This window comes from Etheostoma spectabile, chromosome 20 (assembly GCF_008692095.1).
Source record: "Etheostoma spectabile isolate EspeVRDwgs_2016 chromosome 20, UIUC_Espe_1.0, whole genome shotgun sequence".
Lineage (NCBI taxonomy): Eukaryota > Metazoa > Chordata > Actinopteri > Perciformes > Percidae > Etheostoma > Etheostoma spectabile.
The window spans coordinates 9,223,830-9,245,686 of record NC_045752.1 but is presented as its reverse complement, the minus strand read 5'-3'; the positions used below and the strand labels follow the sequence as shown (position 1 = coordinate 9,245,686).

The following is a 21,857-nucleotide window of genomic DNA, read 5'->3' as shown; positions in this document are numbered from 1 at the left end:
GCCTTCAGTGATAATCTACAATGTAAATATATAATACATACACACTTGACAGTACTGTAAAGATTTTATGTTAAGGTTTTCATTTGAGCCACTGGGTTTCTTGGCACTTACCCAAACACTGAATGCCATCCAAAGCAACCTGAGTGGCATTCTCCGCAGCATACAGGATCACTCCAGCGCAGTCCTGCAACAACAACACAAGTTAACACAGCCACTGTGTACAGCGGTGGGGGGAAAAAAATTACAATTTAACAACAATTTAAGAAAGAGTAAACTATGACGCTGGCTTGGGCAACAAAATTAAACATCTTTCATTCTTCATAGGGTTCCATCATGTTAAGTCTAGGTATGAACTTTTTATGCAAAAATAAAATCAATTTAACAATACTTTGCCACAATATGAAAAGTCAAACATCTACCATCTAGCACTGTGAGATTTTATAGGTCACTGATAAGATTTTTTTACCAAAACTCTTCAAATCATTTACTGAAAGTTTTGACAGCTCTGAAAAGCTAGCTCTAAATTTTGCAAATGGTGCAGTGGGTTGGCGTTAAACACACCCTTTCAAAGATGTATGTAACACCGTTCAAAGAGATCAATTAAGATAATTAAAAAAACAGATTTTAAATGAATAGATCACTGCAATATTAAAAAAACCTAGATGTACTTGCGGTTTCATGCCTCCGCCAACCAGTCAATTTGTAGTTTACATCCAAAAGGTGTGCAAAGGCAGGTAAAAGGTGTATTTTGTATAATTAGACTAAGAATTCTTGCGTCATGGCCAAAGCGTGTTTTATGAGGTCACAGTAACCTTGACCTTTGACCACCAAATTCAGACTGGTTCATCCATAAATCCAAGTGCAAATTAGAGCCAAATCTGAAGATATTCCCTTAAGGCGTTCCTTAAGGGAATATCACGTTCACAAGAGTAGGATGGACAACCCAAAGAGTGTCCAAATACACTTTTAAAAAAAACACAGTAAACCAGGGTGCAACAGGAGTATATATATATATATATATAAATAAATAAATAAATAAATAAATAAATGAATGAATTCTCACCATTGCATTGAAATGTCCTTTGTCACAAGCCCGGGCGACGTTGTACACATACTGCCGAGAGGTGCTCAGCCTGGTGTACATGTCAGCCATCTTTCCTTGCATTAGCTGGAAACAGATTCACTTAAAGCATTATGGTAATTTCACTCAAGTCAACTTACAGTTTGAAGTTCTACAGCTGCCAGCTTCACACCAAAAGGTATTACATTTTACAAAGCACATTTACAGGGACTTTTCAAACACTACTTGTATAAAATGAAGACTGAAGGTCAAACCTGAAAGTGTCCAATCTTTTGTCCAAAAGCTTCTCTGACATGCAGGTAGGGAACAGCATGGTCCAAAACAGCCTGCATGATGCTGAAAAGTAATGCTAATGTTGAAGACTGCTGAACGTTTTAAACAAGTCTCATATAATACAATATTTATATTCAGCGGCTCACATAATGGAAATTGCAGGATGCCAAAAATTAAAAACAGGGTTTCTGCAGATTTCACCAAGACAAATTTAAGACTTTTTAAAGCCTAAAATTTAGACTTTGAAATTTTATTTTTTAAGACCCCGCTAAAACCCTAAAAAAGAGTGAACATTTATTTTGATGTCTGCCATGTAGTTTCTCTGGATTGAATCTTCTAAATTGAGCATTATTTGACTGTCAGTGGGGTGAGTTTGTCCAGCACCACTTCATTGGCCTAATCTATTCTTATTTTGGTTTTATATACTTTTTAATTTTCTTTATTCATCTGTATTTATTTCTGTCCTTGAGCTGCTACAACAACAACCACCAAATTTCCCCTCCACAGCACTGAGCACCATGTAAAACAGTTTAATTCAAGCTTATTCTGATATGAACTTACCCAATAGGGCCTGCTGAAAGCACCAGCCTCTCCAGATCTAAGCCGCTCATCATCACATAAACTCCTTTGTTCAATGGACCAAGGACGTTCTCCTCTACAAAAACAGAAAATCTTAATCAGATGATCAGATTTGTCTCAAACAAAGAAATGAGCCAATGATCTATGGAGTGTTCTGTTTTACACGTATATGAACACACCTGGTATTTTGCAGTCTTCAAAGATAAGCTCGCAGGTATTGGAGCCCCTCATGCCCAGTTTATCCAGCTTCTGCGCCGTGGAGAATCCAGGCATTCCCTACAAAACACACACATGTGCAAAAACTTATTTTAGTTGCTATGATTCATGCTACTTACATATTCTGGTATTATATTAATTGATATGCAATACCCAGAACAGACCAAAACATGTAAACACACCACGTCCCGAGCCACAAGTAAATCCCAAGACCGAGAACGATTCCATAGACGATTTACCTTTTCAACAATGAAAGCTGTGATGCCTCTTTGATGGGCCTTGGGATCTGTCTTTGCATAAACAATAAGGACATCAGCATCTGGCCCATTTGTGATCCAGAACTTGCCACCATTCAGAACATAGTAGTCGCCTGCAGAAAAATACATAGTCAAAATAGAAATGAAGTGGAACTAAAACAGAGTTGAACTGCAGAAATAAGATTTTCAAATCCTTTCTCTGGATCCATGGTCAAAGTGGTAAAGGTTAAAAGAGAGATGGTGTGAGTGCAGAACTGCAATTGTAGTTAGTTAATTGTTATTTTATCATAAACAATTTCGAGCTACATTTTAACAATTTCTGTCAGCCTGGAAACATCTCAGTCCCTCTGGTTAAACCAGAACAAATCATACACTACTCTTTGATTAAAATAAATCACATTTTGAGTCTTCAACTTTATATCTTGCATTCTGATGAAATATATCTGCTTTTATTCTGCATCAATTTATGGTGGAAATATATTTATTCATGTAAGGGAAAACACAGGATCAAATTTAAATGAATTTATTAATTTCAATTAATTTATAAACCCCTGGACTTTAGTAGCTAATTTGTGCTTCAGAAAGTAAAAATTTAAAATATAACATATCCAATCTGTGTTCTCTGAAATTTGCAGGATAAATAGTTGTAATATTTTGAGAGACAAGTCATAAGTTAATAAAGTCATTATTTAATGAGAATTAAGTCATAATATTTTAAGAAAAACTTCACATGCTCCAATAGCCTGCTGTGCATTATGCTATTGCTCTGCTGATATGGTAGTATCTCATTCAGACCAACTGACAGACACAGAGCCTCGTTTATGACTCTGGTCTCTAAAAGAGATAAAGTTTAGGTAAGAGGCTGAACGCTGCTCTTCATTGGAGCAAGCAGACACTACACTTTGATAGTTCATTAGCAGAGGAAATAAAGCTAAAAAAAAAAAGCCTAAATGTTTACTCTGAGAAGCTAAATAGAATCAGAATCAGCCTGATAAGAGAGGTGATGTGACATGAGATGGCGTTAACGTTAACACAGGATACACTGTCAGAGGATAACTCTGTGGTCTTGCAGGACAAATTGATTAACAGGTTTTAACTTTTCACCTTGCTGCCACCTTGACTAATATCTGGCCATCCAGCACACACATGCCACCTTGTTGAGTATAAGTCACCTGGCAAGCGCAATATTAAATGTGAAAAGGGTTAAATGAATAATTAATGATCAGCAGCAGAGCAACCACAGCATATCTAGCAATATATAATGGCCACACATTTTAGATGGCCGGCCTATACTGTAAACATGCATGAGTAGATATGTATGAACTAAAAGAAAAGATGTCAGATGCTGCAGAAGCCCAAGGCCAGAACTAAGTGTAGATAAATCGAAAAGAGTAAGAAAAAACCATAAGTATGTATATAAACAACGAATATGAACAAAAGTACAGACAATACAAGAAAATTATAGAAAAAGCACAATATAGAATGACTCAAAGTAACACTAATGCACGGGGTGTTCTACCTTGCTTCTTGGCTTTGAGTTTCATAGCTACAACATCAGAGCCCGCGTTGGGCTCACTCATGGCCAGGGCTCCTACATGCTCTCCTGTCATTAACTGGCAACAAGAAAACAGTGATTAAGAATTTAATCCATTTTAGTTTGTAGTTTTATGTGTGATTTAAATAGTTGGGTATTATTTAGTTAGGTATTTTCATCCTGACCTTTGGCAAGTACTTCTCCTTCTGTTTCTCGTTGCCGTGGCGTACCATCTGGTTGACACAGAGGTTGGAGTGGGCACCGTAACTGAGAGCAATGGCTGCTGAAACTCGTGACATTTCCTCCATCACGATGACATGATCGAGGTAGCCTAATCCTGTGCCCCCATACTCCACTGAAAAGAGATGTAGAGAGTAAACTAAAAAAAAGAAAACACACGAGAAGACCAGTTTCCTATTAGTACCTTTTTGTCTCCAGCTGTCTTACCTGGAGCAGTGATCCCAAGGAATCCCATCTCCCCCATCTCTTTCCAAAAATCCTGGTGGAGAGATGACACAAAATGTAACTTCAACAGAAATCCTGCTCTAGGTTTCACGGCAGATTAAATGTGGAAATACACAACTCCCATATAAGACACAGCAGGGGTGTGGATCATATTCACGACAATGCTGCCACTTTCTGTTCTATTTTAACCCAACCAGGAAACTACAGGTATGGTACACAAAGGAACTTTTCAACTCACCCGCATTCCTGGAAATTCATTTGTCTTGTCGATCTCGTCAGCTTGAGGTGCAAGCTTTTCTGCACAGAATTTACGAACTGTCTGCCTGAGCTGTGCAAAAGACGTGACACAAACAACAGAGTTTAACATAACCCACTCATATGTCATAGTTTTAATAAAAGCACTGAAAAATGAGCAGACAGGCATTAGTTACTATGTTCCGCTTTCATTTGACTGCATGGCAGACTGAGATATAGATATAGAAGTGTGCTGTTTGAGTTACAGGTGAATGTGCGAATATATTTCACAATAATGCAGAAATCGGTTAAGGTATATCCAATGTCATAATACACAGAAGTAGAGGACAGACACTTTCACCCAATCAAATGCTTTATACAAACCCCACCCCTGCCCTCCTTCCAGTGTCCAGGCTCTCTTACTTGATCCACAGTATTGACCAGCTGTCACCTTGCGTTTAGTTGATACAACTTGAGTAGAAATCATGTCAATGTTGAGTGAGCCTTTAACCCCTTGCCTAACTTTCTTTTATGGTAACTTGAAGTTATAGCTGGCAGCGTTCTAGCAGATAATTATGGTAGCTAAATCAATCTGGTTACGCTTAAAAAGCTGCCCCATTGTGAAGCCATTAGTTCCACTTGTTTAATAATTACATAATAGCAAACCAAATTAATCTAGACTGACACTAGGTAACTTTGATGTCAATTGCGAAACAACTGTTTGCTAGGTGGTTAGCATAGCTAGCTAGGTCGGCTAATATCAAGGTCTCGTTGTCGTCACAACGTGCACAGCGCCCTAAATAACGTCTTCTTTTGTCCGTAACATTTATTAAACCATACTGTACTTTAGCTTTGTTTAACTAGACCCTAGGAGTGCTTATCTTTACCACCAACAGTTGTCCTGCTCGTTAGCTAACCTGTATCTGGTCGTCGGTGAGTCCGTTCACCACATCGTCCACCGGGATGGAAGCTCCGGCGCATCCTCTCCTCGCAACCGCGGGGATGAACAACCTGGAGCCGAGACGGAGAGCGTTTCTGACGGCCAACATGGTCTTGCTTGCAGGCCGACAGGTTAAAGGAGAGAAATTAACCAAAAGACGACACGCTCTCACCCTGGGATAGCTGTCCCTCAGCAGCGACAAGCTTGAGAGGTCTCACTCTGCCACTATTTTTCCAGGACCACAAACATCTTATTCTTCGTTTTGTTTAAATGGCGGGTGGCATTTAGCTTGGAGCATTACCGCCACCCAGAGGGTGTACCAGAGTTCCCTATTTTCCAAATAAAACAAAACAAACAAAACTAGAACTTAAATAATAAAACCCTTCATTATTACAGTTTCTTAAAACAAAACAAAAACAAGGCTGTACATTTTCCTTCTGCAATGCTAACTACATTCTCGATGTAGGCTACTCCAACCCCCGCACTTCATCAGTTCCTTCTCTGGTTTCTTCTTAGCCACATTCACATAACCCTGTAGGATGTTTCCCCATTGAGTGCATTATTTTATTTAACTCTGTGTGCCCTCTTTCGATCTTGACATGATAGCCTACTTTGTTCTTTGGAATTTTACCCTACTGATTTTAGCCTTGGCTCCTTTTTAAACTTTTTTTTATTGAGGTGACGTGCTTTGTTTCTTTACTTAATCCTAAAGCGTTTACTAAACAGTGATGGTATTTCTCGTTATTACAGTTTTTAGCTACACTTTTATTGAAAGCTAGCCAACGTAGCCTACATAATTCTGTTCTGTCTCAGAGCTTATTTAACTATGGAGAATCCGTCATTTAATTCCCCGCGGTTCCCTGTGAGCTGAGATCTACAGCAACCTGAATGCTGTCTGTACATGATGTAATCTGAATAGTAATTCATATATTGAGTAATATATAGACATATGAAATATAGCCCTGTTTTGGGATTACCACGAACTTCATTCATCCACATGAAAATGAACTCTTTTCTATCTGCTTGTTGGGGTTTGGCAAACGTGTTTATTGGCACATTATCACCACCTACTGGGCTGGCAGCAGTTTCTCTTCAAAAGTTGATTGAATTGGGAAATAATGTATTTTATGTCTCTTAGTGCATGGCACCAATGACAATGACCTGCTGGACCTTCGTTGTTCCCACTGCAATGTGTGCAGTTTTGTTTCTATGCTTTTAATACTAGGCTACCTGGCCCCAGATTTGATGTGTGCAAATTTTTTCAAAAAGATTTTTTAATATGAAAGTACAAAACCTAAATAACTAAGGCCTTGAAACTAGAATTTTTGTTTCTTGTTGTTACATTTTTACAAAATGAATTATAACTAAATTAGCACACACCTGTTCACAGAGTAGGCCTGAGCATCGGGAGCCCCTGGAGTTTTGAGGCCCTAGGGCTGCATTGCCTGTTGGTGATCTAGCCTCGCCTTAATGCTGGGAAAAATTAGCTTCATGGCACAAACGGAAGATTACTTTATTTTCACAATGCTGCATCCATTATTAATTGACATAACTCTTTATTTTACCTCATGCGTTACAAAGCATACCCGCTTTTACAGGCTGGTGTAGCTATCAGTGTTTTATTCTTAATCTGTCTGTCATTGGGAATAGGAAACTCTCTTTGATTTATTTGCTTATATTTAGGTTAAAACACACAAAAATCTCTCAGATGCGTCCGGCTATCTTTACTGATCCATCAATCCTTTAATCTGTGTATTTGTATAGTCATCTGTCCTAAAACAGCATGGATTCTCTGGAGGAAGAGTTTGTCAGGAAGTGGCAACCTTAGCCTATCACAGAGAGAAAGAATAGGCCAGAGAGACAAGGAAAGGTAAGGGGAACTACAACAAAGACAGGGCTCTGATGGAGATAGCTGCTCATGCATTGTGTGTATTTATGTGGGCCTGTGTGTGTGCATGCAAGTGAGTTGACTGTTAAAAGATAGAATAGAGGGTGGTGAATGCCAGAACACGAATGAACAGAGGAAGGAAAACGTTCAGCTGAGACTTGAGAAGGAGATCCCATTTTCAGTCAGAAAGAAAGACCAAATTTCTCTATGTGTCATTTTGATGACAGAAAACATTTATAAATGACATATATTTATAATGAGGAACTTTTCCTTTACTGAAAGCTACTTGCTTTTCCTTACTTTTGTGATTCTGTTTCTGGGCTAATAAGTCTTTTGTCGTGAGCGGTAATTGTTCCTGTTTGTATTTTTTTTAATTTGAGAACCGAAAAGTTAAAGTAAGAATAGAAACTGGTTATAATCTCCTGGTGATTTCCACATTGAGCAAACTTGGAAGTTACAGAAACAAAATGAGAGTTGAGACATAAGAGATCAAACTTGACATGCTTGGACCACTAAAGATTTAAAACATTGTCAAAAAGTTATGTCTTTACTTGACTGATTTCATAGTAGATTTGTATAAGATTAGATACTAAAATCTTTTTGTACCTATATTAATCTTTAGCCTATTGTGACCTTTAGGTTTTCTTGTCTTCTCTCTATCTCTTTAATCCTTTGCCTTTGCAAAAAAAAACAACACTCCAGTCGTCCATCCTCTTCCTCACTTTAAAGTAAGCTAAATTCTTATAGACTATTTATTTCATAAATACTGAGTCACCACAATGGCTGTAATGGCTATACTATACTATAGTCATCATCATAGTTCCATACAGATCAGAAGCTGTCAGCAGAAAAAAAGGCAGGCGCCCCCTCCCAAAAAAAAAACGTTGGAAGTTTTGAAAGTTGCTTTAAAGGGAGGTTTATGCAGGTGTGTATTTCTTTTAGAAGAACTATTTCGACGCACTAACTAAAACATTACTATCTCTTTTTGCGTATAGATAGGCTACATGTGTGGCTGACTTTTGATTTAAAGGTAGTTCCCGTACAGTTTAGGGCAGGTCGGTGCCGTATATCAGCGCAGAGAGTCAATTAAGGCTGTAGGCTACCTATAAAACTGAACATGTCAGCTGGTTTATTTTTTTTCAGTCAGGAAGCTAGAAAGGCAATGCGGAAGATAATAAGCCTTGTACAGTTGTGTAAGTACGTGCGCCGGCGCGTGCGTGTAGAAGCGCGAGCCACGCCACCGCCGGAGAGGGGTTCCCCTTTCCGACAGTACTCACAGAGCAGGGAGGCTGACAGAGGCTTTTTAACGTGTGAAAACTCGATCAACAAACAACGAGGAAGTACCGCAGTGCTGCGACTGAGTACACAAACTGAACTTTCTCAAAGTGAAATGACCAGATTTGAAAGTTAAAGTGAGTCGGCTTTGCGCCTCTCCTCGTGCGCTCTCACGACGGATTTAGGTCTCTAATGCCCAAAGAGTGCAGGAGAAAGAGCTCCAAGGTGTCCGTGCTTTCCGATACCGGAATCAACGAGGGGCCGCGATTGGAGAGAAGAACAGCCGGGAAGGCATCCCACATTTGTGATGATCTCATTCAGAATGCCGCTCAAATCGCTCCGTCGTCCGCAACCGGAGCACCGACTGTGATGGATGCGCGCCGGCTACCGCAGGTCACCATCACCCCGGAGGGAGGCGGCTCCTCGCGGGAGATGCAGCAAGAGGACTGGGATGATGCTGTGGACGGTACCCTGCGTAGGCAACTATCCAACTCCTCGATCTCCTCCACAGGCTCCTCTGCTGTGGAGTCCGAGGATGATTTACTCAGCGACAATGAAAGCAAAAGCAAAGGCATCATCACTTTAGAGCATCTGGTGGACACTGGAGAGGTGAGTAAACGGCAAAGAGACACAGATCTAGTCATGACATGAAGAGGGCTATTAAAGTGAGTCACTGGCAGGTTTACCAGCTAAATCATGTCACTGTAGTTTATGTTTTGTCCCGTTTCAGTGTATAAAAAAATTCAGAACAAAATGCTGCCTCCCTGTATACATTACTGTTAGAGGCTATAATGCATGACTAAATCAATCAACAGATATCTTCCTAGATGGAGTAGCCTGGGACAATTGCAAATTCCTTATTGTCCTGTGCACAACAATTCTCAAACTCCTTCCAACAATGCTCTTACAAATATGTATAGAAAAGAAAATCACATCATCAAAATGAGAATTTAAGACATTGATTTATTGTTTTATTTGTTGTTTTATTTTGCACACATTGTAAAAAACAGGTCAGACTACCAAAAGTGAATAGAAATAAGACAACAAATGTAAAATGGAGGCATACAATACATAAATTACTGCAGAAGTTGAACTATAGGAATACAATATTATGTATTTAAAATAAAATAATATATGTGGTGGACAGCTGCACAGTAATGAATAAGAATAAAGTGTAATGTAAACAGGTTGTGCAGTAATGTACTAAATGTATAAGTGTTATGAGATTTATTTGCCTGATGATGCAGGACCGGATGTTTACTGACAAAACATTTGAGTTTGCTATCTTTAACCCTGTGTGTATCATTTCAAATCTGGATCACTATAATTACCCAGTTACAGTAAAGTGCTGATGTTTTGAAAACAAGAAACAGTGAAGCACAGCAGCACATTTGCAGTCAGCAAACTACTTCCTCACAGAGGACCACCAATTACAGTGGTAGTATTTATGCAGAGTTAGTTAGTTGTTTTAAAGTCCCATAACATGTCTTAGGAATTCTGCAGCAAAAAAAACTTTTTGTGTGGGAAATTAGTCACTTTTGCATTTCAGAATTTTTTTTTTGTATCTGTTCTGCATTTATGTACATTGTTTTGAGATCTGGGAGATGTCAGTTGTCAGATGCACTTTCCTCTTGTTGTGTAAAGATCATGTGAAGCGCATGAAGAAACTACCTTGAGATTCCTGTCAGAGAGCGCAGGATAATTGTTGAGAAAATTTAATTGTCCCCGTAGAATCACATTAGCCCTCCGTATGTTTAATAGCTCACCAAAGCCTTTCACATCACCTTAATGATCCCAGGAGCTGTATGGACCCAAACCAACATGAAGAAGCTCAGTGTGTTTACTGCAAATTACCTTAAATTATTAATAAAATACAAATACATGTGTTGCATGGGCAATTTCAGATCATGTTTTGTAACTGTAAGCTCTGACCTTTATTACTGTGTGTCCCTCCTTCAGCACACAGACTAGTGTTGAAGGATCGGCCTTTAGTTAAATAGATGTTGAGGGTGGACATTTGTTTGACATTGTTGGCTGATAAAGCTTTTACTTGGGGCCGACAAGTCTCGGTCTCACTAAACACGCTTGCGTTTGCATGCAAATAGGGCAGTTTTATACATTTCAGAAACAAAAAAATCGGACATTTTTAACATTCAGATTTGAACAGAACAACATACTTTTGGCAGGTTTTACTTGATCGTCAACTCTCCATGGGATTTGTTGGGGAGTGTGATCGTAGTGAGTCACATCTTGGTTTCTGCATTAATAACATAATCTGCCTTTTGTCTTCCCTGTTCCCACATTAGTCTAAGGTTCATACTTTCATTGGGTGTGTGTGTGTGTATGTGTGTTATACGTTGCCACCACATCACTTTGCCTTCTCCATACAAGGTGTGTAGCTGTCACTTTATTTTAAACAGACTGAATACACATTGCCTGTTAAGCCTGTGTGTTTGTGTGCATGCATGTAGGAGGGAGTAAAGTAACGTTGTCCAGTAACCAGTCAAGGGAGGCTCAGAATGAAGGCTTTCCACAATAAAAGTCTGTTCTAACTCTTTATTTGCTCTTTAAGACATCAATACTTTAAAATGGAAATATGTTGGCTGTGTCACCTCTGAAAATAGCTTCTGCCCCTTCAGCCTACACACCAGCCTACGCACACACAGACACACACAGTACAGCACAGGCTCACATTGTGAAATCATGTTTTTCTGTGGTCACTAGCCAGTTTAAGCCTTGGCCTTTGACATTTAACAGAGAACCACTTCAGGATGTTGAAAACCCAGTAATTAGTTTTTGCTAGTTCACACTTAAATGCACGTACCGTATAATTATAATATAGATGAATTCCTAGTAGTGCACAGCAAAGTGCTTATTAATAGAAATACAAAAGAGAACAGACAGACAGGTGGACCAACAGGCTCGTCATTGAAACAGGAAAAATGTGATCATCATGCAGCAGTTTACAACATTATCACCTGAAGATGACAATACAGCGTAACATGTAAGGCATGAGTTATTATGGTTTGCTGAGTGAGTCACATTGCTCACTGTTGTTCTCCTCAGTAAAATGCATTGTTGGAAACTGTAGAAGTTTGCTTTCAGTAGATTGTGTTTGCAGTGTTGCTAATGACTACTCTGACTGTTCACATCAGTATGTTGTTGTGTCAGTTTGTTGTACACACCACAGAAAGCAAGTGTGTTGAAGAAACCAAGCAGAAAGCAAACACTAGGCTGATAGAATAGAATAGAAATACCTTTATATGTGTTAGAGTGAATCAAACTCTTTTAATATCTGTGTATTAAGCAGTGGTGGAAAAACTATGTACATTTCCTCACTGTTGAGTTACTTGTACTTTATTTGAATACTTCTATTTTCTATACTATACTTTCCATTTTTTACTTCTGCCTCACTGCATTTAAGGAAAATATTGTACTTTTTATTCACTGACAGCTATGGTTACCAGGTAGTATCACAATTAAGATTTTACATTACAAAAAACATAATAAGCTCATATATTTTAAGGATTAAATCAGTGTTTTCCAACTTTTGTTGGCTTGTGATGCCTCATACAATATATAGTATAATATAAAGGCCCAAGAGGTAAAATTATGCAATATTTGACCAAGTAAAGTATCTGAATACTTCTTCCACCTCTGGTAGTATTCTCAGTATTATTCCCAGTGCTATCAGTACAAACTGGCTGGGACAGAGCTGTGTGAATACCGTGAAGTTTCAAAGTCAGACTATGTATAAAATATAAATATTGGCCGTTGAGCTGGGTTCAGATCAAAGTTTCCATTCCCTCTCACACTGGGGATAAGACATTAGACTCCTGACTTCTATAGTATTCTATTATGTTTAGTCTTTTTGTTAATATACTTAGGCACAAAATATTTTCCCTACACGTTGCAATGTCTGATTGTGTATGTGACAAATAAACATGATTTGATTTGACTCCACTTTATTTCAATCACAATGTAATCAACCGCTAACATGCTAAAAAATATTCAAGAGTAAGTAACTCGTTATTATCTGCTTGCGTTAATTGACAAGCCAATACAGTTGGAGACTTGCAGCAATTTAAAAAATGCTTCTCGGTGGAAGTTTAACGTCTTCACAATGCGATATTATCAGTAAACAAGCAGCACCACAGTAAGTGAACCATATCATCTGACATTTAAGAGAGACCTGGCCGGCTGCTGCACAGCTTTGTGTTCTACTAACACGAGAGTCCCTGTTTCATATCCTGTTTCAATCAGATCACACAGAAATAAGATGACCTCTCCAAAGCCCACAGATAGAATCTGTGAACATGTACGATACTACATTTCCTTTCCAATGCCTGGGAGTTTGATTATTTGAAAGTATTATATAAAAATATGATCCTGTCAGTGTTAAAGTCTGTCTTATTTGAAATATGGTCAGTTTCCTGGGGAGGGAAAAATCCGGCAGTTCTCCACAAGTGTGAGGCACTACTGTGTCTGTGAAATACACAAGCTGTTACTGTGTTTTTGTGTGTGTGTGTGTGTGTGTGTGTGTGTGGGGGGGGGGGGGGGGGGGGGGGGGGGGGGGGGGTGAGAGACAGAGAAGGAGAAAAAGGCAAGGGTGGTATGAGAAGTGTCCTCAAACAAACAACCATTAAATACTAAACATCGCTGCCAAAAAAAGATAATCACCCATCACTTGTCTTTTTTTGTGGGTCTTCAGTTGATACTTTGTGACAAACTCTGATATGACACCAAAAAAGTCAGACATTACTAACAAGCGAATGGAAGTTGAGAGGCCAGTAGCAAGGGCAGTGTCACCCTTAATTATTTGGTGTTAAACCTTCAGATTTAGCAATAAGATATGGCTATATGACCAAAGATGACAAATCATGCATGCTTTACAAAGTGTGACATTCTAAATCTTACTTGAATATAAAAGCAAAATAAAACGTCTTTAGCTATAAACTGATGTTAGAGAGTATATATTTTCTCTGTAAATCGAAGCTCATCCCACCCCTAAGCTGGAGATGCTGAATAGAGATGTTAAGTGCAGATATGAGGTTCCACAGAAATGGCATTTAACTGACCCAGATTGGAGGTTTCATGAAGTGTAAATCTGGCTTTGATCAGATTTCTATTCAGACAGTTTAGGGATGGACCAAGGTCAGCACTTTGTCCTCTTGTCAGATCATTTGTGTGAACAAGAAAACACAGATAGACCCAACAATTCTTTTCTGTTCTATTATACTCACTTCTGTGTGTCTTCTTGCACGTGTTCTTCAGAGCAAGCCGTGGTGGAAGTTGAAGACAATCGTCAACTGGCCCTTCAGTGTTACGCAGAGGAGAAAACTGAACTGGGTTCAGCTAGCCGGGCATAAAGGTACGACTTGTTCAGATCATCGTTGAGTTGTTGTTGAACCTTTCTGGCAGTTTTCTGGATTAAGAAAAAGGGAGATGTAGAGGTCAGGCACCGTCCCCACACTGACAGGGATTAAAAACACTACTGTCATGGATGATTGATGTTAGAGCTGTTGGTTTCATTTAAACACTGTCTCCCTGCAAAAGACACAAGCATTGAATTCAAAAGTATTAACTTGGCCATGCTACATGTCATTAATGTTTAGATGGTTTTTTACCCTTCCTGTTTGTGAATGCCTGAAATCCAAAGCATCGGTCTTCATCTCATCTCAGGTAACTTCAAAGCTGCAGATGAGGGCAACATCCTGAAGAAGTTTTCGGAAAACGAGATGCAGTGTTTCGTGAAGCTGAGGGATGACGTGCTGCTCCCGTTCGTGCCCGGATACCACGGCACTGTGGAAAAAGATGGAGAGTCTTTCCTTCATATGACTGACCTGCTGGTAAACTTTGACCTTCCCAATGTCATGGACTGCAAGATGGGAGTGAGGTAAGGAAGTAAGGTATTCATTTAATTACTAACAATAGATATTTAGCCATTTCTTTATCATTATAACCCCATTTTTTCATACACGTAACTGTGTCAAACAATCTTTGTTGTTTATTTCTGTTACACTAATTTGAAATGTTAATGTCAGATAATGTCCTTGTTTATTTGCGTAATTTATGCTGATGCTAATATTTAGCTCGCATTCTGTTAAAAGGGATTGAGACACATTTAGACTGGTAACAGTTCCGCCTAAAGCGGTTTTGCTCTACAAGGGAACACCTGTTGTAACTGCAGGCTATATGCCTGGCTTCCTGCCACAGTGGGCGGAGTGTCTCACTGTATTATGAACACAAGCACAAACACATATACACAAACATGCATACACATGAATGTATATATGCACAAGCGTGTAGGTCTCTGAAAACTACATACATTCGTGCACTAAAGTTACAGGCACACGCATGACAACGCATACTTGAACACATTGTTTTATTGTCTACCAAGTGTGTGCGTCTGAATTTTTGAGACACACACACACGCACACGCACACGCTCACGCGCACACGCACACACGCACACACACACACACACACACACACACACACAGGGTGTCCCTGGAGACTCCCCTTCGTCAAAAACACTCACAACCACAAAGTTGCAAAACCGCTAACTTGCACTAACACACTGACTTTCAAACAGTTGAACGCTGCACACTGGAGTCTCCTCTCAGCTTCCCTCTTCAGCACAGAGGAAGTGCATCTCACAAATTGAAACTGAAATCCACATCTGTTTGCACATAACTGTCTGTGATGTGAATGTGCTAAAGTATTGTTCACCAGCAGAATGTAATACTTAAACAGTGTGGAAGCTGGTCACCTTTTCTGCATGAGTCTACACCATTTGAAAGCAACTCTCTTGGGCTTTTAGTGCAGCAAACTAAACCAGAAGTTATTTGTAAGTTAGCTATGCATCTTGCATCTTAATGACAAACGGTGAGAATGCAAAACAAACCCTGAAAGTAAACAAACTTTACTATTTACTCACATGCAGAGAACACTTTTGCCGGTAGTCTGTAAACATGCAGCTCCTGCACCTGATGGGGTTTTTTCTCCTGCTGTTTCAGGACGTACTTGGAGGAGGAGCTTGTTCGGGCACGGGAACGGCCCAAGCCACGGGAAGACCTATACAAAAAAATGGTGGAGGTGGACAGCGAAGGGCCGACTCCCCAGGAGCATTTCCAACAAGGTGTCACCAAGCCTCGCTACATGCAGTGGAGGGAGACCATGAGCTCCACCAACACCCTGGGCTTCAGGATCGAAGGGATAAAGGTAGACGGAGTGAAACGGACACTATTAACATGTCATTAATTTAGATATGATATACAGTGGTGCTCATAAGTCTATGAACCCATGCTAAAGTTGAATAAAAAGAAATAATCTTTTGGGAATTGATCTTAATGCCTCAATTAAAAAAATTAGGAAAAATCCAACCTTTAAGGCCACCACTTTTTCTTTTCGTAAATAAATAAATGTTCTTCCTTAAAATACAGGGGCAAGTATACACACCCCTATGTTAAATTCCCATAGGGGCAGGCAGAGGCATAAACCTATGAGCACCACTGTATATTAATAAAAATACATTTATACAGTTAAACAAGACACCAAAAAGTAGAATGGCAAACATGACCAGTATCCATGCGTATAATTATGTGAAAAAATGCACAAGAGCAGAAGCATTTAGCAAATCATTACAGGGATGAATTAAAGCTTCTCTACCTGATATCTTTACATTAACCATGGTACAAATGACTATGTGCAATATGAAGACTTGGTATGGACTAAACCGAGCTAACTGGACTTACTGTACATTAATCAGGTGGCCGGAAACAAACAATAACAATAAATGCTAATGCTGCTTTTTGTCTGCTGGATGTGTAAAAAGGCTAACACGTTCATCTTTATCGCCGAGGTTTTATTATAATAATTTAACTAAACTAGATTATGGCAGGTCATTTCATTGAGTAATATTTCCTCTCTTTTAGAAAAGTGATGGTACGTGTCGGACTAACTTCAAGAAAACCAGATCGAAGCAGGATGTCATCCAGGTGTTCAAGGACTTTGTTGGAGGGAACGTCGACATCATAGTACGTTTCAATCAGTTTGCTTCTGCGCACATATATGCTGTTTTATTATTATTAATTATTATTATTATTATTAAACCTTTATTTAACCAGGTCCCATTGAGATTACAAAATATCTTCCATAAGGGAGCCCTGAAAAACATACATGCAAACATTAAAAACACATACAACAAGACGCACAGTATCAGGATCTAGCTAGGGAAGCAATTACAAGCTCCAACTAAATTAGACTCCAAACCTTTCACAAAATAAATAACATAATGTAAATGCTCTAATTGGGATCAACCTTACGAACTGTAAAACTGGTTGTGGGGGCAGAGAACTGAAAGGCCTGTTTTAAGTGCAAACCCTAAGGACAGACAGTAAGAGGATTTCATTTGAGAGCAAACCTTTCCTACTAGGTTTTTGTAAGATAGACCCACAACAATAAGAGGGGAGCAGACCAAGGATGGAATTATAAATTAGTACCAGTGAGTGAGTCTGTGAGAGGCTAACAAAGGCTGTATGTTTATGCATGTATGGACGCACGCAAAAATACTGTAGTGTGTACACAAGGCACGCATTACCTGAAAGACGACACCGACTACAAACACACCGCTTGAGTATGCTCCAATATCTGTGTTCAGTGTTTGGACATATATAAAAAACTTGTATACTGTGCAATTTGTCTTCACATTGGGAAAAGGTTGCAGACTGTCTGCTGATGAATGAAAACAGCCACCAAGTGTTTGAACTGCACATAAAAATATTCACTGCAAATAATGTTTGAGTTTTCTGTTATGTTGGGAGGTTCACAAATATCTCAAAACCCCTATATGTTACAACTATAGCTTCTAAGTAATGGATTCATATTAGAATAGATTTGAAATTAAATCATGGGATTCAGGTAATGCTAGTATTTTACGATCTGCCCGTTTTTTCTTGAAACAGAAGTCTTACCTGAGCAGGCTGACGGAGATCCAGCAGGCCCTGAAGAAGTCAGAGTTCTTCAAGCAACACGAGGTAATGACTGATCCAAACACAAGTGACACATTACAGGAAGATAAAACAAAGCACTTAAAGGTCCCATGACATGGTGCTTTTAAATTGCTCTTATATATAGACCTTACCCCCATTTTCCACGGGATGCGTAACGGCTATGGATCGGCTCCGCTGTGTGACGGCTCTGTACTCTGCCGTCCGTCAATACCCACCAGGTCTGGATTTGTTACGGAATGGCTGCGGCCATGACTGACAGCGGAAGTCTTGAGGACCCACGAGATCGCGCAAATACACGTAGAACAGAACCACAAAACCAAGAACAGTTTGTTTCCATCCAGAGGAGCAGAGGGGAAACAACTCTGTGCTGTGTTTTCAAGGTGTAGTGCAGGGAAATAGGATCCGCCATGAGCACGGTCTATTTTATTTTGAAAATTAATCGGATGATTTATTTTGTTTCTGTGCTCGACTTCCTGTCCCGCACTATCTGCCGTATCTCAAAAATTTAACCTATACGTATCTGCTCCGGAGGGCCGCGGATCGCCCTGAGCTGGGACTGAGTCGGGACGCAGTCGTTCCGCAATCCATCAAATACACACATTGACTTTAATGGAAACCTATTGACTCCGGAACCGAGATAGGGGAAGTAATCTTGCCCCTTATGAGGTCATAAGGGTCAAGATTCCAGATCGGCCCATCTGAGCTTTCATTTTCTTAAAGGCAGAGCAAGATACCCAGGGCTCGGTTCACACCTATCACCATTTCTAGCCACTGGGGGACTATAGGCAGGCTGGAGGAACTCATATTAATGTTAATTAATATGAGTGGGAATTAATGGGACCTTTAAATAAAGTGCCGCAGCAGGAGCTTCATCCGAAACACCATTTCTCTAAAAGATGTACTTGGATTTTAATGATGAGGTGGATAGTGCTGTTTATCCTTGACTTTTAGCCACACTGTTGTAGTTTGACTCAATGTATGGACTTTTTTTTCTTTTTAAACAAATCATATATTTTTTTGTGTTTTATCACCCATCTATAATAATAACAAATGTAATTTATATAGCGCTTTTAAAAGACTCAAAGTCGCCTTACAGGGGCGGTAGAAAACAAACAATGCAAAACAGAACTAAACTAAACAGAACAAGACAAAAACAAAACAAAACAAGATTCAGGTACAGTTGAAAAGGGAGGGGGGCGTAGTGCTACTGATAGGCAGAGGTGAAAAGCTGGGTCTTGAGGTGGGACCGGAAGATTGTGAGGGACTCAGAGGTGCGATTAATCTGTATATATGCAGGGATGAATGAATAGAATATAATAAGTAACCCTTTCTGTTTTTTATAGGTCATTGGCAGCTCACTCCTCTTTATCCATGACCACACGAGAAAGGCACAGGTCTGGATCATAGACTTTGGCAAGACCACGGCGTTACCAGAGGGCCAGACGTTAAACCATGACATTCCCTGGCAGGAAGGCAACCGGGAGGATGGCTACCTGTGGGGGCTGGGAAACCTCATCCAAACTCTGGAGTCTGTAAGCAGTGAAGGGATGGGCGAAGTTACCAAAGAAAATAGCCAAACTACAGAAACAGATGGTCAGTGACTTTGACTTGTACATGCGTGAGGTCAAACTATTATTATGGACACGACAGAGACACTTAGGGAGGTTTCATATACGTTGATTTGCTTTGGGTGCTTGGTGATAAATGTTAAAAAGAGTGTAGAAATATTACAAGAAAGAACACTTTGTGTAGCCCAAGAGGAGCTTTATAAAGCCACTGACAGGAAAGAAACAATAGACACTGAACTGAGAAGAGCAGAGAATTTGTCACTAGTTACTGAACGATTGAGCAAATGAACTGACACTAATTCAACTTCATACAAAAGGAACAGAAGTGAAAGTGTAGGGATTCTGCATTTCAGTTTCAGGGACGAGGTGTTACATGCAAAGGAAATGCTCATGAAATTAAAGATGAGCAATCTCAAGTTCGTGGACCTCCTTATTAACATCTGACCCCCAGTTACACCTGTAAGTGTAAAATAAAATGAAAAATTCTGTGCAGTATGAAACTCAGACCTCATAGTCATATGACTACAACACATACCGTAACACATTGTCATTGTAGTTCTGCAGCATAAGGGTTAGCGTGTATTATCTGTCACTGTACTGACAAACTCATTTATTGTATATCAATTTATATTTCTTCCACTGATTGTTTTCCTGTAATCAAACTTGTAATTGTTTTCATTTCTTTGTTATAACACTTTTTTTTGGTGTTGGACAGAGATAACTGAAAGTGTATATGGAATAAAAAAGGCAAATACTGTTATGTTTTTGTTTTCTATAGCAAAACACTATTGTGGTATTTTAATGTTAGTTCACTCTGTTTCTTATCAAACTCACACAAATAAGATCAATATGTTGATTTATTTGGGGCACAGTTAGGTTAGAGGAAAGTGTGAAAGACAGTACATTGCATAGAATGTCTTTGCATTTTTGGGTTGAGGCATAACACTTTTAAACTTTTCAATGTTTGTGAAATAAACAAAATCTTTTCTTAATGGCACAAATCTCTCGCTTAAAATGAGAAATTAGAAAACGATTTAAGTCACCTTTTCTAAAAAAATTCTTTACAAGTGGACATTTGAGCAACCAAGATAAAATTCACTAGTATCAGCTGGCCTGATCACACACACACACACACACACACACACACACACACACACACACACACACACACACACACACACACACACACACACACACACACACACACACACACACACACACACACACACACACACACACACACACACACACACACACACACACACACACACACACACACATATATATATATAAATGTAACCACGTTCCAATGTTCATTCAACATACAAAAACATAAACTATCAACATGTTTAGGCTCAAAATAAAGACATGTACGGATAAACCTACCAAATTGATTAAATATGAATAATCTAAATACATAAATACTGGATAGAGATTTTAACAATTGAATCATTGATTAATTGCATGAACTGAGATACCTGCAGCAGCAAGTTTGGTATATCAAGGCTAAATACCTCACCCTGCTGAGTAAACATAAGTACTACCAGCACTACATCAGTACAGTAGATGCAGTGCAGAGGTATTGAATGGCAGTGATCAACTACAAATACAGATCCATCACTAGCATAAAACATACAAATAAAAAATAAAACGGCTACAAATGCAATGGGTTAGTCCAGTGTACAGAGAGGTGAGTACAAAAACAGCAAATATTTTCACAGCTGCATGGTCATCACATTCTACACACTTATGAGACCTCCTGAAATCCAAGAAAATATCAGAACAAAGGAAAAGAGAATTGTCAAAAATATGCAAAGCCAAATCAAGATCTTTATATTTTGGCAAACAAAAGTCTCAGGACAAGCTTCACTTACTTACGGAACATACAGAAAGTGATTTTAAGTGATGATGTTATGCGCTGACTCATAACAAAAACTAACTCCTTAAGGGAATAGTTTCTAGCAGAGCGTTAGATGAGGAAATCAATAACACTAATGTCTGTACAGTAAATTTGAAGCTACAGCCAGCAGCTGATTAGCTTAAAAAACCCAAAAACCCAAAACGTAAATTGGGTGTAAAAGTGTATTTCTTGGCCAGGAGCGGCGGCTTTCTGGAGTCTTGTCTTTAATGTGAGGTTTCCAGGAAACCAGTAGTGACTCTGTCCCTGGCTGTATGTGAACATCTGACCAAACCAGCAGCATCAACTGGGAAGAGATCAGAGTCACTGACCAGGAGTCAGTCGACGGCCGGAGAAAGATTCACGTTTGACACCTAAGACCATCCTGCAATAAAACAGGGTTGATGATCTCCTCACCATAGACAGTTAAAGAAACCGCCACTTGTTTATCACATGACCGAAATTCCATACTTAACTGATCCATCTCCATGACAACTGAGCAAACTCCATCTGCTGAGGAAGCAGTTGGAAACACCAATTAGGTAGACCACGTGTTAAGAGGAAACAAGTTATTGCAGTATATTAGGCGTATCTGTTTTCACATTATTTAGGGTGAAAGCAAATCAGAATCACAGTA

General features: G+C 39.3%; 2 protein-coding genes across 2 annotated transcripts in view; one reads left to right on the top strand and one right to left on the bottom strand.

Annotated features, from left to right (window-relative positions):
* ivd (isovaleryl-CoA dehydrogenase) overlaps positions 1-5,836 on the bottom strand; it is an 8,342-nt gene extending 2,506 nt beyond the window's left edge. Inside the window, exons 1-12 of the mRNA XM_032500920.1 lie at positions 5,729-5,836; positions 5,557-5,698; positions 4,644-4,733; positions 4,388-4,439; positions 4,126-4,295; positions 3,926-4,019; positions 2,389-2,519; positions 2,113-2,209; positions 1,916-2,009; positions 1,336-1,417; positions 1,064-1,168; positions 112-184 (exon numbers count right to left, since the gene is read on the bottom strand). Of these exons, the coding sequence (XP_032356811.1) occupies positions 112-184; positions 1,064-1,168; positions 1,336-1,417; positions 1,916-2,009; positions 2,113-2,209; positions 2,389-2,519; positions 3,926-4,019; positions 4,126-4,295; positions 4,388-4,439; positions 4,644-4,733; positions 5,557-5,688 (1,120 nt within the window). The 5' untranslated portion in view covers positions 5,689-5,698; positions 5,729-5,836. The remainder of the gene's footprint in view (positions 1-111; positions 185-1,063; positions 1,169-1,335; positions 1,418-1,915; positions 2,010-2,112; positions 2,210-2,388; positions 2,520-3,925; positions 4,020-4,125; positions 4,296-4,387; positions 4,440-4,643; positions 4,734-5,556; positions 5,699-5,728) is intronic.
* A 2,811-nt stretch (positions 5,837-8,647) lies between these two features.
* Positions 8,648-20,125, top strand: itpka (inositol-trisphosphate 3-kinase A). Its single transcript, XM_032500279.1, has 7 exons — positions 8,648-9,351; positions 14,017-14,113; positions 14,425-14,638; positions 15,761-15,965; positions 16,679-16,780; positions 17,708-17,779; positions 19,099-20,125. Exons 1-7 carry the CDS (start codon positions 8,935-8,937, stop codon positions 19,354-19,356), a joined length of 1,365 nt encoding a protein of 454 aa, XP_032356170.1. The 5' UTR covers positions 8,648-8,934; the 3' UTR covers positions 19,357-20,125.
* The last annotated feature ends 1,732 nt before the right edge of the window (positions 20,126-21,857 follow it).